Source organism: Cyprinodon tularosa, unplaced genomic scaffold, assembly GCF_016077235.1.
Source record: "Cyprinodon tularosa strain WSP-4 unplaced genomic scaffold, ASM1607723v1 ctg178, whole genome shotgun sequence".
Lineage (NCBI taxonomy): Eukaryota > Metazoa > Chordata > Actinopteri > Cyprinodontiformes > Cyprinodontidae > Cyprinodon > Cyprinodon tularosa.
In genome coordinates, this window is record NW_024038597.1 from 166225 (window position 1) to 182500 (window position 16276).

At 36.0% G+C, this 16276-nt stretch overlaps 1 protein-coding gene across 1 annotated transcript in view; it reads right to left on the minus strand.

The window, feature by feature from the left end:
- The window catches only part of LOC119781506 (citron Rho-interacting kinase), a 181196-nt gene that overhangs the window by 83561 nt on the left and 81359 nt on the right, over window positions 1-16276 (minus strand). The window contains 5 exon segments of the mRNA XM_038281998.1: window positions 5978-6031; window positions 6129-6326; window positions 13927-14101; window positions 14219-14328; window positions 14502-14618. Of these exon segments, the coding sequence (XP_038137926.1) occupies window positions 5978-6031; window positions 6129-6326; window positions 13927-14101; window positions 14219-14328; window positions 14502-14618 (654 nt within the window).

The following is a 16276-nucleotide window of genomic DNA, read 5'->3' on the forward strand; positions in this document are numbered from 1 at the left end:
TCTTCATCCTCTGACATGGGAGATGGCTCGGAGCTCGTCTGCCTGGCTGTGTGTTTTTCCTGGACGGGGCCGCCTTTTACTGTTGCCTTTTCTTTCTATGCTTCTTTTTCTATGTCTGCTTCTGTCTCCTTGAACCCCGGTCGGCCTCAGCAGATGGCCGCTCACACTTTGGCACTGGAGGTTTCTTCCTGTTAAAGGGGAGTTTTTCCTCTCCGCTGTCGCTACAAGCATGCTTAGTGTGAGGGATTGCTGAAGAGTCAATGAATCGATACAATCAACTGGTTTCCCTCAGATAGAAAACTTGAATTTCACACTATATATACATAAATTGAAATCGGAGCAGTTATTCAATGAAAGAAATAGAAAGAGAAATGCTTAAAATCCACTGTTTATTTTATATCTATATTTAAAAACACTAATTTGTTATGTGTGGATTTTAGCCATTATTAAGGGCCACTAGCGTCTCCTCTGGTTATATTCTAATGATATAATGTTGAGGCGCCGACTAAAGGGCCTTTTTAGTCTGTGGTTCTAAACCAAGAAAGCAACACAACAGAAAGAAACGAACAGAGAAATGATCTTCATTCTCATCACGGTCATCAAAGCTGCAGTCTATCCACAGAAAGCAGCAGGTGATCGAATCGGCTCCTCATGTTTCTAAAGGCTGCTGCCTCTGATACCAGATTACATCCAGTTGAGTCTGACCACTCGGTTTCTAACTGGACGTAAAACTGAGCAGTTTAAACAATAAGGAAACGATTCAAAGGGAAAGTCTTGCATAATCTGTGGAGGGTTTGTGTGATTTGACAGCAGCAGCTTTGCAGCAAACAGCATAAACTCCAGCGCTGCATTATTACATGAAGCAGATATCTGGGTTAGTGATTTAACGCATTCCTCGTCTGGCTGAGGTGTCTCCCTTTACCCGGGGCAGTATTCAGAAGGGGAAGTGGGCCAATCAGCTCATTAGCATCAGTCTGTTTCCTTGATCAGTCCTGAGGCTGAACGCTCAGTGGGTGAAATGAAGGCTAGCGTCTGATGAGGCTTGATGTAGGAAGAAAAATCCCTTTTTTCAGCTTTAAGGGAACATGTTCACCATGCAGAGGGAGGCGGAAAGAAGCAGAGCTTTTAAGTACATAAATTAGCCGTCTGCTCTGAGTCAGTTCCTCTGAGGAAGGGGACTGAAAACACCGTCTGAATGCGAAAGGCGGGGCGAGAAACAAACTGTCAGGATGCAGCGGTGATCCGTCATCCAGCTGCTTTTGCTCCACTCAATCGGCAATCAGATCAATTGAAGAAAAGCAGCAGATCTCATGTAGAGATTGAATTTAGCTCAGTGATGTTCGTGGAAGCTGTGGGTGTCAGATTGTTCAAAATTACATTTCCTGTGAACTCATGATGCAAAATGCAGAAAGATTTTCACCGATTACTAAACATGGCGAGGTCCCCCTTTACAGGAAGTCTTCTGTTCTCCTGTAAAGGGGTTGGGATGATAGCTCCCTTACTTCTTACCAGATCTCTTCCCACTATCATCGCAGCCCCAACCCATTTACAGGAGAACAGAAGAACTCGCATGTTCAGCCAGACCAACTATTCCCTTTAACGACCCCCCTTTCAGAGAGATAGACAGGTATGGGGCATTACAGGCTAACAAAGAAGCCAAACGACCCCCATTCCAAAGGGATGGACTCGTTTGTCCTTTTCTATTTGCATGTTTTCTAAACTAAAACCAGGCTTTGTTGGGCTGCTGGATAAAACCTGGAACTCAACGCTATTTCTGACATTTTAATTGAAAAAGCTTCCTGGATGGAAGAGAAACGTCTTCAAACTTGGAAACAAAGTCCAGAGGATTGTCTCACTTTCCTCCTCAATTCAAGAAAGAAATTCACTTATTCTCAGAAAAAATGACTTACAGTACATGATTTACATTTTTTGCAGTGTGACTTGTATAACTCTAAGCAAAATCTCTGGTCTGAGTAAGATTAAAATTTTTGTCCAAATCTGTTGTCATGTTTCCTGGTTATTTAATGCATTATGAAGTGTTATTTAAAGAGTTTGTATTGAGCGATCTATGCACTGCAAAAAATATAAATCTAGATAAGTCCTTTTTCTTAAAATAAGTGTCATGATCTGGCCTGCTTGCTCTCACTAATTAGTAATTCCTTTCACCTGTCGTTTTCCCCTCCCTGCCTCAATTACAATTTATTCCTCTCACCTGTTTCCTCTGGTTTATATTCAGTTCAGCCTGAGCATTCAGTGCCAGATCATTGCTTGTCTTTCTGCCAGTCTTTCTGTTCTGTTTTATTTGGTTCCTGTCCTGGATCCTAGCAGCCAGTGGAAAGAGGGTTTTAGTGTTTGTCTCGTCTCCTGATCGTCCACTGTTCCTCCCCCGCGGAGTCCTCTGGGTTTTTGGCTCATTATGTGGGGAGGTTCAGTTTTTATCCAGTAAGCCTGGCTCCTGGGTGGAGACCAGTTTAAAGTCCTGCTTCAAGTTCCGGTTCCTACGTCCTGTCTCGGCTACCCTCTTCCACTGAGCCTGCCTGTCTGCACCTGATCCTGTCTGCTCCTGTGCGTGACCACCTGGTCATGCTTCTGGTCCCAGTCAGACTTTGAACCCTCCAGGGAGCCTGTGGATGCCTGGAAGTCTGGATCCTGCCACCTGTCTCTGTTCCTGCCTGATCTGGATCCTGCCTGTTCCTGTCTGTTCCTGTCTGTTCTGGATCCCTCACCAGGATCAGCTTCCAGCATCACCTCTGGGACTGCAGCACTTGGACACTCGTGGTCTGGACTGTTAAACCAGGTAAGTGACCAACCCAGATAATCATACATCAGTTTATCGTGGTCACTTACCTGTGTTTGAGAGTGTCTGAGATTGGGCGGTTTGAACTTTCCTACTGACTGTCTCTCCTGAATACTGGGTCCATCTGTCCCCGATTCATGACAATAAGTGCATTTGTTCTTGAATTGAGGAGGTAAAAGAGACATTTTGCCAATGGAACAAGACAATTTACACTTAAAATAAGGAAACACAATTGCATTGTTTCATTTTAAGTGCATATTATCTAATTATCTTATTTTAAGTGTAAAAATACTCATTCCATTGGCAAACTATCTCATTTACCTACTCAAATTAAGGGTGAATACACTTAATTTAAGAAAGGTTTACTTATATCTAGATTGTTTTTGGAGTTTGAGGAAAAGAACCGGAGAGTGAAAGTTTCAGCACTGCAAAAAAAAAAACCCTGAAATCTAGATAAGTCATTTTTTCTTTAAATAAGTGAATTTTTGCTTGAATTGAGGAGGTGAGACAATTTGCCAATGGAACAAGACAGTTTACATGTATAATTAAAAAAACAACAACTGCATGTTATCTAGTTATCTTAAGAGTAAAACACCTGAATCCATGAGCAAATTGTCATATTTACTTAGTAAAATTAAGGCTAAATACACTTAAATCAAAAAATATTTACTTATTTCTAGATCGTTTTTGCAGTGAGGTTCGAAACACAGAGCTGTGATTCCTACACGGCCGTATGGCAAGATGTAAATGCACTTTTTATGGCTGCTTTTAGCCAACGTCGTCTTCTTACGGCTCCTCTTTATGTGTGGAGTTTGTCCTGTCAAAGAATCTGCTCTAATTTCCTCATTGTCAGTTTCAGTGAGTCTGGCTCATTTTTTTGGATTGGTTGATTGAACATATTTCCCTCTGAACGTCTGCTGTTTTATCTGGTCTTCATGATGCTCTTTACTCAATAATGTTCTCTAACAAACTACTGGCAGAACAGCTTGATTTACACCAAGATTAACCCACACACTCAGTGGATTACTAAGGTACCTTACAAATCTGTTAGTTTCATTTGAAGGTATCAGAATAAATAATAAAACACTTTTCAGATTATTACTCAAAAAAACCCATAAACTACTTAAAGTCTGTCGTTTGCATAAAGTCACAACAAACTAAGGTGGCCTGTATAGCTCAAATACACCAAAACATAAAACATTAAGAGGAATAGGAATACTTTTCGATTGAACTGTATGATTCTATACACAAATGCAAAAAAAAAACAGGAAATGTGTTTTTTTTATTATTATTTTTTTGTGCATAATCCTGTCATTTTATGTAATGTAAATAGAAATGTAAATATAAATAAGTAATTTATTTTCTAAATACACTGGAAAAAATCAAAATCTAGATAAATCATTTTTTTCTTAAAATAAGTGTATTTGTTCTTGGATTGAGGAGGTAAAAGAGACATTTTGCCAATGGAACAAGACAATTTACACTTAAAATAAGAAAACAAAACTGCATTGTCTTATTTCAAGTGCATTTTGTCAAATTATCTTATTTAAAGAGTAAAAAAACTCATTGCATTGGCAAATCATTCCATTTACGTACTCAAAATAAGGGTAAATACACTTAATTTAAGAAATTTCTACTTATTTCTAGATAGTTTTTCCAATGTACCCTTAATTTGAGTAGGTAAATTAGATAGTTTGTCAATGGAAGGAGTATTTTTACTCTTAAAACAATATAATTAGATAAAATGCACTTGGAATAAGACAATGCGACAGTGTTTTCTTATTTTAAGTGTAAATTGTCTTGTTCCATTGGCAAAATGTCTCTTTTATGTCTTCAATCCAAGAACAAATGCACTGATTTTAATCAAATATGACTTATCTAGATATCAATTTTTTCCAGTTTAAGTACGCTTATTTAGGAAATTTTAACAAATCGTTTTTTCCAGTGTACACTGGAAAAAATAAAAATCTAGACGAGACATTTTTTTCTTAAAATAAGTGCATTTGCCCTTGGATTAAGGTAGTAAAAGAGACATCTTGCCAATGGAACAAGACAATTTACAATTAAAATAAGAAAACAAAAATCTAGATATCAATTTTTTCCAGTGTATGGAACACATAGAAGTTTCACACAGCAAAAATTATATTGAAATAAGTCAACATTTCTTAAATTAAGTGTATTTACCTTTAATTTGAGTAGATAAATAAAATGATTTGCCAATGGAGTAAGTGTTTCTACTATTAAAGTAAGATAATTAGATAATATGCACTTAAAAACAAGACAAGGCAATTGTTCTCTCATTTTAAACATAAACGCTGCACTGCAAAAATGATGTAGAAATAAGAAAAAATGTCTTAAATTAAGTGTATTTACCCTTGATTTGAATAGGTAAATTTGATAATTTGCGAATGGAATTAGTATTTTTACCCTTAAAATAAGATAATTAGATAATATGCACTTTGAATAAGACAATGCAATTGTGTTTTCTTATTTTAAATCTAAATTGTCTAGTTCCATTGACAAAATATATCTTTAATCTCCTCAATTTAAGAAGAAATGCTCTTATTTTAAGAAAAAATTACTTATCTAGATTTGGATTTTTTCCAGTGTGTTGTTCCATTGGTAAAGTTTCACTCTTAACTCCTCAAGTCAAGAAAAATGCTCTTATTTTAAGAAAAAAATATTAATTGAAAAAAAAAAACTTATTGAGATTTCAATTTTTTCCAGTGTACAGTTAGTAAAAAGCTAATAACAGAAGTTTGTAAAGAGTGACAAAAAAAAAAAAAAACAGAGATAATCACAAATTCTAAAACTCTCATTTTATTTTGTTAAAATGCTCTAGAAAATAACGGATAAAAGATTTGATCGACCAGTTTTTAAAAAAAATAGTTTGTGGAATGAGTCAAATTAACAAAATACTGTATTTTTTTTTTGTGTTGCCCTGAAAAATGCAGACCCCTGTGTATTCTTTATAATTTCATTACTTAGTCCTGATTTTATTATTCCTTAAAGGTAATTACTAAAGCAGAAATATGATATGTTGCAGAAAGGAGGGCAAGAGGTGAAAGAAAACTGTGATTTCTTTTGGTAAGTGTGATGATGCAGAGCATCATCCTGCAGGGGAAGGAAAGCTGTCATTACCCGAAACAAAGAAACAGCTGAAAAAAAGGAGCGACTTACCGCACAGCTGTCCCTCAATGCATCATACTTGCGTTGTATCTCATCCCTGTGCGCCTGCAGACATGGCAAGAGAGACGGGGAGGCATCACTGCCAAGCCGACATCACACCAAAGAGTGCAAATGATGCTTCTTTACTTCCCCTCATCCTTACTCTGAGAACAGTGATCTCCTCCTCGGCCTCGGCTGTGGTCTCCTCCAGCTCAGTCTTGGCCTGTTGGAGTTGGCTCTCCAGCGCATGGCGAGCCGTCTGAAGGCTGCTGATCTGAGATTCACGCTCTTGCAGGGACAGGGTTAACTCTGTCACCTGACGCTTTATTTCCAGTTTCTGCTCCTCATTCTCCAGTCCGATCTACACAGGAAGAAAGGTAGAGAAACTGTCTAAAAAATTCATTCAGCAGCATCATTTCACTGCCATAAATGTTTCAAATATAACTGAAAGCTTAGAGAGGCTCCAAAGATCTGCTGGGGACTGGAATTAGCACATCTATGACTAACGGCTCATAGCAGACATAAAAATTCAATCTTTTTTACAGTCGCCAATGGGTGCAAACATGATGCAAATGCATAAATTCACATCTAATTCAAAAAGTCCTTGAGATGACACTAAAAAAAAAAAACACTAAAATGAGACTAACTCAAAAAAACCACAGAAAATAAAGCGCAGTGAAGTGGAAACAAAAAACAAATATAAAACCTGCTGCAAATACATAAATGCTCCTAAACAAACACACAAAAACAGAGGCGTCAAGTAACAAAGTAAAAATACTTTGTTACTTTGCTTAAGTAGAAATTTTGTCTACACTGGAAAACATCCAAATCTAGATAAGTCCTTTTTTCTTAAAATAAGTGCATTTGTTCTTAGATTGAGGAGATAAAAGAGACATATTGCCAATGGAACAAGACAATTTAGGTTTAAAATAAGAAAACACAATTACATTGTCTTATTTCAAGTGCATATTATCTAATGATCTTATTTTAAGAGGAAAAATACTCATTCCATTGGCAAATTATCTCATTTACCACTCAAATCAATCACTTAATTTGAGAAAATGTTACTTATTTCTAGATCGTTTTTGCAGTGTATCTATACTTTACTGGAGTAATTATTTTTGTGACAACTTTTTATTTCTGCTCCTTACATTTTAAAAATAGACTAACTGGAGCCTAGGCGGAAATTCAACTGAAGAAACTGATTGCTCCCCTACATCCACCTACGACCACGACAGCTCGTCCGCAACTCGTCTGCTCCCGTGCGCAGGGGATGGATGCGCTGTGTAACTTCATTCAGATGACCCCGATTCAACCCCCCTCCAGCCCCTCCTCCACCATCGTAGCTAAAGCTTCATCAGAGCGTCATTCACTCCAGACTCTTACTGCATTCCCTGTCCCATCTAAAACAGTCTGGCAGAAGACCGCCATGTTGAACCTGGTTCTGCAGAGGTTTTCCTATGTTTTTCCTCTCCACTGTCGCTTCATGCTTGCTCATCATGGACAGGTTCATGCAACCTGTGTTATCCAAAACTATCCAGGTCCCTGAGTAAAGTTCTAGTATCAGCTCATGCAGTCCGCTGGATCTCCCTATAAAGCTCAGCAAACCGTCTCTCCAACCATCAGTCTACAGACTGACCAACTCCATCTATCTCCACTCTTTCAGGCCTGGGGGGGAAACAGCCCTATTCTTTAATCCTGTTCACGCATAACAAACAACATTCAGTGCTATATTTTCTGTCAAGGTCTGAGCGCCAAAGACTAAAGTAATTATATCAATACATTTCTTCTAATTGTCTTTTATCTTCCTGTCAGTTTTTAAGATTGATTAGTTTTTTTCATTTAAGCTAATTTTCCTTATGGCCTGTTGGTATTTAAAAAATAAAAACCATCAAAATAATTAGTTTCATCCAGACAATTAATTTCTTTGTGGTTGGAGCTGGTTGGTGCTGCCCCAACTTGTTGCTCACCACAAACCAAAATAAACAGTTTTTCAAGATGATGCAAAGTTAAATTTAACACTGTTACCATTAGTTATAAAACCAAGAAAATGAAGTCTAAGGAAGTTATCATCCAGAATTGTAGAAAAATGTTCCTTTAATAGGGTAGAGCAGGAAAGCTTCTGTCCTTAACATTTTTTCCTGCATTATTTTTACTTTTATACTTTATGTAGTTTTAAAAAAGGTATTTTTAAACTTTTACTTGAGTAAAAAGCTTAAGTTGATCGTCTAATTTCGACAAAGGTGTTTTTAAACAGTAGAATTTATACTGGAGTAATAAACATGAATTCTTTGACAGCTCTTTACAAAACATGGGAAAAGGAAAAATGCTGATAGCAAAAAAACTTAAATCATCGACACATCACAGACCTACTAAGGAGCGTTAGGGCCATGCTAGAGATTTTTTAATTTTTTTATTTTGAGAATAAAGTCGTAACACGAGAATAAAGTTGTAATATTATGAGAATGAAGTCATCATACAGCAACCCGTTTCAGGGAGAAAGTTTGGAGCTCCGACCATCAGATGACGGCCGACCAGCTCCACCAATCAGCAACCAGAGTCCACTTTGACCTCCTGCCCAGTTTGCTGCTGCTGCTAAAAGATTTACTTATTTGTCAAACCGATGCTAAAGTATAACTTCACACGATGCTCCACATTCCTCCTTTTAGGGAACAAAGTGCTTCTTGTAGGAGTTGTCATAGAATACAACTTGTTTCTCATAATTTTACGGCTTTATTCTCATAATTTTATGGCTTTATTCTCGTAATAATTTTACGACTTTATTCTCCTAATTTTATGACTATTCTCATAATTTTGCGACTTTATTCTTGTATATTTACGACTTTGTTCTCATAATTTTATGACTTTATTCTCGTAATTTTATGACTATTTTCACAATTTTACGACTTCATTCTCGTATAATTACGACTTTGTTCTTATAATTTTACAACTTTATTCTCATCATTTTACGACTTTATTCTCGTAATATTACGACTTTATTCTCTTAAACTTACAACTTTATTCTCGTAGTTTTATGACTATTCTCATAATTTTATGAGTTTATTCTCGAATATTTACGACTTTGTTCTTATAATTTTATGACTTCATTCTCATAATTTTATGACTTTATTCTCGTAATTTTATGACTATTTTCACAATTTTACGACTTTATTCTCGTATAATTACGACTTTGTTCTTATAATTTTACGACTTTATTCTCATCATTTTACGACTTTATTCTCGTAATTTTACGACTTTATTCTCTTAAACTTACAACTTTATTCTCGTAGTTTTATGAGTTTATTCTCGAATATTTACGACTTTGTTCTTATAATTTTATGACTTTATTCCCGTAATAATGTTAGGACTTTTTTCCCGTAATTTTACGACTGTATTATCATAATGTTGCAACTTCTTTCTCGTGCGACTTCAAAAATCTCTAGCCTGGCCCTAATACTCTGTCGTACAGACCGAATCTGATCTGAAACAAATATATACTGTATATGTCCGTCCCAAAGACATTTAGAGAGAGGAAAGAAAAAGGAGGTTTGTTTGAACATTAATGACTGACTCCCCCTAGTGGTCTGGAGCACTAACGTTCTGCAGAACTATGGTAGTTACCCAGCTTTTTTCTCTTTTGCAGCAGCTTTTGCTACTTCAAGCATTTTTCCTTTTCATGTGCTTCATGTTTTAAGTGTTTGCAGCACATTTGCACTCTTCTGCTCTGTATTTTCTGTGATTGCAGAATTTTCTAGAACTTTGTTTTGTTTAGAGCTGCCTCTGTCTGTTGAAGTTAAACTGTTAGCTGAGGTATTATTGAATAGTTTGTGGTCCAGTTGTTTTATCCGTTTTACATGTTTGTTTTGTTTTTTATTTGCTTTTTTTCTTCAATTTTATTACCCAATTCATGTAAAGTACTTTAGATTGTCTGTGTACTGGATGGTGATATACAAATAAACTTGCCTTGCCTTTTTCGTGGCAGCAGAATCCATGCATTTGCAGTACTTTTACTTTTAACAGTTTTAAACACACCATCACTAAACATCAACACACTGCGCTAACAACACTGTGATTCAGACGTTAATACAGAAAGAATCCTCAAAGTTGGTTATTTTAGTATCAGCAAGGCACTTTAAAATTTCATTCTGAGGAAGCACAGAAGGTGAAACAGTGTTTGGGTTTTCTACAAAGACATGCCGGGTCTACATAGAAGCTGCTAATGGAGGTTAGACTGAAACTGATGATAGGAAGTTTAAACAGCTTGGCAGGTTGTTTTAATTCAATTAATTTCAATTCAGTTTATTTCTATAGCTTATATTATTATATAACTATGCTGTATGTGAATGTTAGATAATAAAGACTTTTGTCCATAGATTTTGCGATTTTTTTTTGAGGTGATAAATAATTGAAAAGGTCAGATTTATTCTCTAGCTGATATAAATAATTAATGATCAAGAGTCGGCTCTGAAAGAACTCTTCACATGGCCTCACACAGTCCGGAAAACTGGGAGTGGAAATCTCATTCATTATTTTTTGCCTATTGAGTTTATTTTCTTATTTTTCTGTCAAACATACCAGCTCATTCTCATAAATTTAGAGCCAGCTGTTCAGCAGATGCTTCATGGCATCTAGTCTGAACCCATCAGATAGATAAGTTGGAGATACCCTGAAATGCCACATCCTCCGCCCCCTCCCTGCTCGCCCCGTTCCACCCCGCCCCACTCCGCCCCACTGAGCTAAGTTAAGCCTACAGCCTCCGCTTTTCCTCCTGTCTTGCTCCACTTCGACTTCCTCGGAGCTTGAGGAGAGCATGCGCTATATTGTTATTAAATTCATAGGGGCAAAAGATGCAGAAATTAATGCTTTATTTAATATGAAATATTTTTAAAAAAATCCACATCTGCATCTAGCAGGTGTTCAGTTTCTGCCCAAATGTGTTCTCTGTGTTATGGATTTTTGTAACAGGGATAATAGGATGATACAAATTTGTTTTTTATGAAGTATCTTTGTTCTCTACACTGGAAAAACAATCTAAACATAAGTAAAAACTTCTTCAATTAAGTGTATTTACCCTTAATTTGAGTAGGTAAATGAGATAGTTTGACGATGGGAAGGGTATTTTTAGTCTTAAAATAATATAATTAGATAATACGCACTTGAAATAAGACAATGCAATTGTATCAACATATTCTCATTATCAGTTCGTATGAAATCCTACGAAAAGTTAGGCACAGTATTTTGTACGTTTTGGACGTTTTTCCTCAAAAAAACAGATCAGTGCGCATGCGCAGCCAGACAGACGAAAAAAGCAGATCCGCGGACGGACGTAAAACTGGGAAAAACAGTGCAATAATTACTTCTTCATGTCTCTCACTAGGTTGCTTGCTGTTTTGTATCTTAGGGTCAGGGTTAGGGTTAATTGTATTTTAAATTCTATGTTACTGAATGGTGCGTAACATGCGCATGCGCAAGGATATCTTGTCTCGAGGCAAGACGTAAAAATACAACGAAATACCACGAAAAAAACGTCCAAAACGTACAAAATTACGGTGCATAACTTTTCGTACGATTTCGTACGAACTGATAATGAGAATACACTGATTGTATTTTATCATTTTAAGTGTAAATTGTCTTGTTCCATTGGCAAGATGTGTATTTTACCGCCTCGATCCGAGAACAAATGCACTTATTTTAAGAAAAAATTACTTGTAGATTTCAATTTTTTTCCCAGTTTACTTACAAACTCAGCATCTCTTCATCCATCCCTGCAATAAGAAGTTTATTTTGACTGGATTTGATGAAACTTTGAAGCCTCTCAATTTAAAATAAATATTTTGATGGAGATGAGAAATCTTCTTCCTGGTATGTTTCACAATTGTTTGCATGCAATAATTAAATTAAATGGTCTTAGTTTTTGGGAAATATAAGAATTATGCTATCATTTGTAGTTACCGATCTGTTGTTTCCATATTCTAATTTTATAAATCAGATCTTCTCAACTTCCTATTTTCAGTTTGGTGCGGTTGCAATTAGGGATCTTGACCTGGCCGGACTGGAGAGGAGCAAAAAAATAACTCAGCTCCGTATTTTGGCTGTGCACTGCAAAAAATGTTACTCTAAGTAAGTCAAATTTTCTTAAAATGTCTTGAATTAAGCAGGTAAATGCGACTCTTTCTTATTTCAATTTATATTTGAAATAAGAAAAAACAACTGCTTTTTCTTATTTCAACTCTATAATATGTAATTATCTTCTATTAAGAGTCAAAATTCTCTTTCTGTTGGCATATTATCTTATTTACCTGCTCAAATTTAGGTTGAATATGTTTATTTTAAGAAATTTCTACCTCTTTTTAGAAAGGTTATGCAGTGTAAAGGATGGAGAAGACATACTGGAAAAAATCTAAATCTACATAAGATTTTTTTCTTAAAATAAGTGCATTTGTTCTTGTATTGAGGAGGAAAGTAAGAGACTTTGCCAATGGTACAAGACAATTTACATTTAAAACAAGAAAACACAATTACAATGTCTTATTTGAAGTGCATACTTTCTATCTATCTTATTTTAAGAGTAAAAATACTCATTCCATTGGCAAATTATCTACCTACTCAAAACAACGGTAGTTACACTTAATTTAAGAAATGCTTGACTTATTTCTAGATCGTTTTTGCAGTGCATACGTGGACCGTGATGTGTGGAAGAGTACACTGTAAAAACGATCAAGAAATAAGAAAATATTTATTAAATAAAGTGTAATTTCCCTCAATTTGAATTGGTAGATAAGATGATCTGTCAATGGAATCAGTATATTTACTCTTGAAATAAGATAATTAGATATTATACACTTGAAATCAGACAATGCAATTGCTTTTTCTCCTTCACTGCAAAAACGATCTAGAAATATAAGTAAACAGTGTATTTCCCCTCAATTTGAGCAGGTAAATACGATTATTTGCCAATAGAATGAGTAGTTTTGTTATTAAAATAAGATATTTAGATAATATGCACTTGAAATAAGACATTGTAATTGTTTTTTTCCTATTTTAAATGTAAATTGTCTTGTTCTACTGGCAAAGTGTCTTACGTACCACCTAAATTCAAGAAAAAATGCACTTATTTTTAGAAAGAAATTACTTATTGTGTTTTAGATGTAAATTGTCTTCTTCCATTGGCTAAAGGCTCTCAACAACCTCCTAAATTAAAAAAAAATGCATTTATTCTAAGAAAAAAGTGACTTATTTTACTATCATTTTCTTGCAGTGTAGCAGTGGATGTGGAACAGTTCTCATTGATCGAAATGACAGACGAGTACTACGCAGGATGTAGTTGAGCAGGGTGGAATGGAGCGCTAACAGAGGACGAGGAATCTGGGTGTTAATCGGATATTAGTGGTGAAATAAGACACACTGGAAAAATCGAAATCTAGATAATTAATTTTTTCTTAAAATAAGTGCATTTTTTCTTGGATTGAGAAGGTAAAAGACACATTTTGCCAATGGATCAAAACAATTTACACTTAAAATAATATGCATATTATCTAATTATCTTATTTTACGAGTAAAAACCCTCTTTCCTTGGCAAATCATCCCATTTACCTACTGAAATTAAGCAGCCATACCCTTAATTTAGGAAATATTGACTTATTTCTTGATCATTTTTGAAGCTCTGAAGATTTTAGAAGCAGATCCTCATTATTAGAGACTGAATTTTAAAGTTTTAAAATATTCTAAAAAATACTCCATGGGCCGGATCTATCAAAGGTTTGCGTGTATAAAAACGTGAGCTATTTCACTGCGCACTTTAACTTTAATCATCCTGCTATTTAAACTTAGAATCACAGCTGAGATGATGTAAAAGAGAAAGAAAGAAAGAAAGAAACAGAGAGGAGGTTGATATCATGAGAGAAAAAAAGCCTGCTGAATAAAACAGCTTCACATTTAACTCCCCCTAAATTTCTTCTCACCTCACGGAGCCGAGTTTCCAGCTCCAGCACACGGCTCTTGTTGCTCTGCTCCTGCTGACTCATTTTCTCGAGATGCTCCTCCAGCTTGGCGTTCTGGGCCTCCAGCTTTCCAGCCTGAGACTCCAGGTAAAACTTCTGCTGGCGAAGCTCCGAGATCATCTCTTCCTGGGCTTTCCTGATAAGATCGTACAAAGATCGCTTTCAAAGAAGGCCTTATATTACAGTAAAGAAATCTAAGTAGCTTATCTAATAGTGAAAACGGGTTAAGGCGTGTTTTTATTAATATACTCACATGTTTTTCTGGGTATAGATGCTGCTGTTAGCTGCCAGTTTATTGGCCTCTGACAGCTCAGCAATCCTCTGCTCCAGGCTGTTCATCTTTGAGTCCATTGCATTGATAGTCTGAACACAGACAAACATTCTAAGTTCTACAGAAGTTGCATTTGACTCCATTTGGATTGAGGCTCATTTTTAGACTTTTTTTTGTTGTTTTCCAAATGTGAAATCTGTGACAGTATGATCAATGTTAAAATAATCCTGAGAATAGAGTGGATGCCAGGCCGGTCGCTGCTTACCGCCTTCTGTTCACTGATGATGCTGCACTTCTCCCGCACCTCCTCCTCATATTTGCTCTGACTGGACTCCAGCATCTCCTTATCGGCCATGTCCGCCTTCATCTGAGCCTCCAGCACCTGTTCAATGCCAGCCAGCCCACAGAACCACAACCAGGATGTCACTTAACGGGACAGAGAGCGGTGTGAACATGACATAGTGCAGATTGTCCAGGCACAAAGCAAACCCACAGCTGGCCGGGCCAAAGCAGGCAGCAGTGAGGGGCTTACCTACTGTCACCAGGGCTGAATTTGAACTGGTAACAGCCCTTTATTGGGCACTCAGTGAAATACTTTGAAAATCAAAATTTCAAGCCAATAGTTTTATTGGATTCCAGGACCAGACCTTATTACCTTTGTAACATTTGAAAAATATGGATAATTTGATGGTAAAAATGAATGAATGTCAATGTAATAACAAGAAACGCCAACTTGCCCGAATATATTAAGAATAATAACAAAAGTGCTTCTATAATTTTTTGAATTTTTACGGAATGCTTCTATAAGAAATTCATAAAAAACACTCAGAGTGAAAGAAAAACATTTTTTTTTTTTTTTTGTCCAACATAACCTTATAGGCATTAATGCTGATACTGGCACTTACATTATTTAGTTTATAAACCTAAACATAATTGTTAACTAGGCTTATTATCTTTTAAACTTTACCTTTAAACTTTTCAATTAACTTTTTACCTTTTTTCTTGAGTTTTTGTTTTTAAAACTTAATTTAAAGTAAGTAATATATCATTCAACGGCTCATCTAATTCGTCAAAATAAGATAAACAGCCATGTAGCATTCTCTCTAATTCTTGGATTCAAACAGACCTAGATGAACTAGAATAGTTTGCACATCAGCAAACTCTTATTCTAGATGACCTTTGACCTTATTAAAAATGGCAGAGTCCATTAAAGCTGCTAGCTTTTGTGGCACATTTAAGCATCGCCCATTCATGAATCCTTAGCCTGAGCACTGCAAAAAAATCAAAATCTAGATAAGTAATTTTTTCTTAAAATTAGTGCATTTGTTCTTGAATTGAGGAGATAAAAGAGAAATTTTGCCAATGGAACAAGACAATTTACATTTAAAATAAGAAAACACGATTGCATTCTCTTATTTCAAGTGCATTTTATCTAATTATCTTATTTTAAGATTAAAAATACTCATTCTATTGGCAAACTATTTGATTTACCTACTCAAATTAAGGGTATATACACTTAATTTCAGACATTTTTACTTATTTATAGATCATTTTTCCAGTGAGGGTGCCCCGATCGAAACGCTAATGTTAGGCTGATTTATTAATTTCGACGTTTGTTTGGGTTCATGATCCTGTTGGAAAGCCCAGGCTGTCCAGGTATCAACTATCTTACTGGAAGTGTTAACCTCAGAGGAGAGAACAATGGTTAGTTAGCCTAAAGAAACCCAGGAACTAAACGGGAGCTTTCTGGAACACCAGTGTAATATGAATCTGGTGAACTGTAAAGTGCCGTGAGATCACGTGTTGTGAAATGGCGCTATATAAATAAACTGAATTAAATTGAATCCAAATATTGGAACCTTTTTTTCTCTCTCTGGGCTTTCTTTCCTCCACCAAAGCTCCATCTGGCCTGATGTTCAGTACAGCTGAAGGGATGCCGCCGGCTGGCTCTCTGCTGCAAACAGCTTCACATTCTTCCTTTCTCAATGTTCCACTTGCTCCTAAACTTTGGCTCTGGGCTCATCTGTTTAGGCCTCTTTT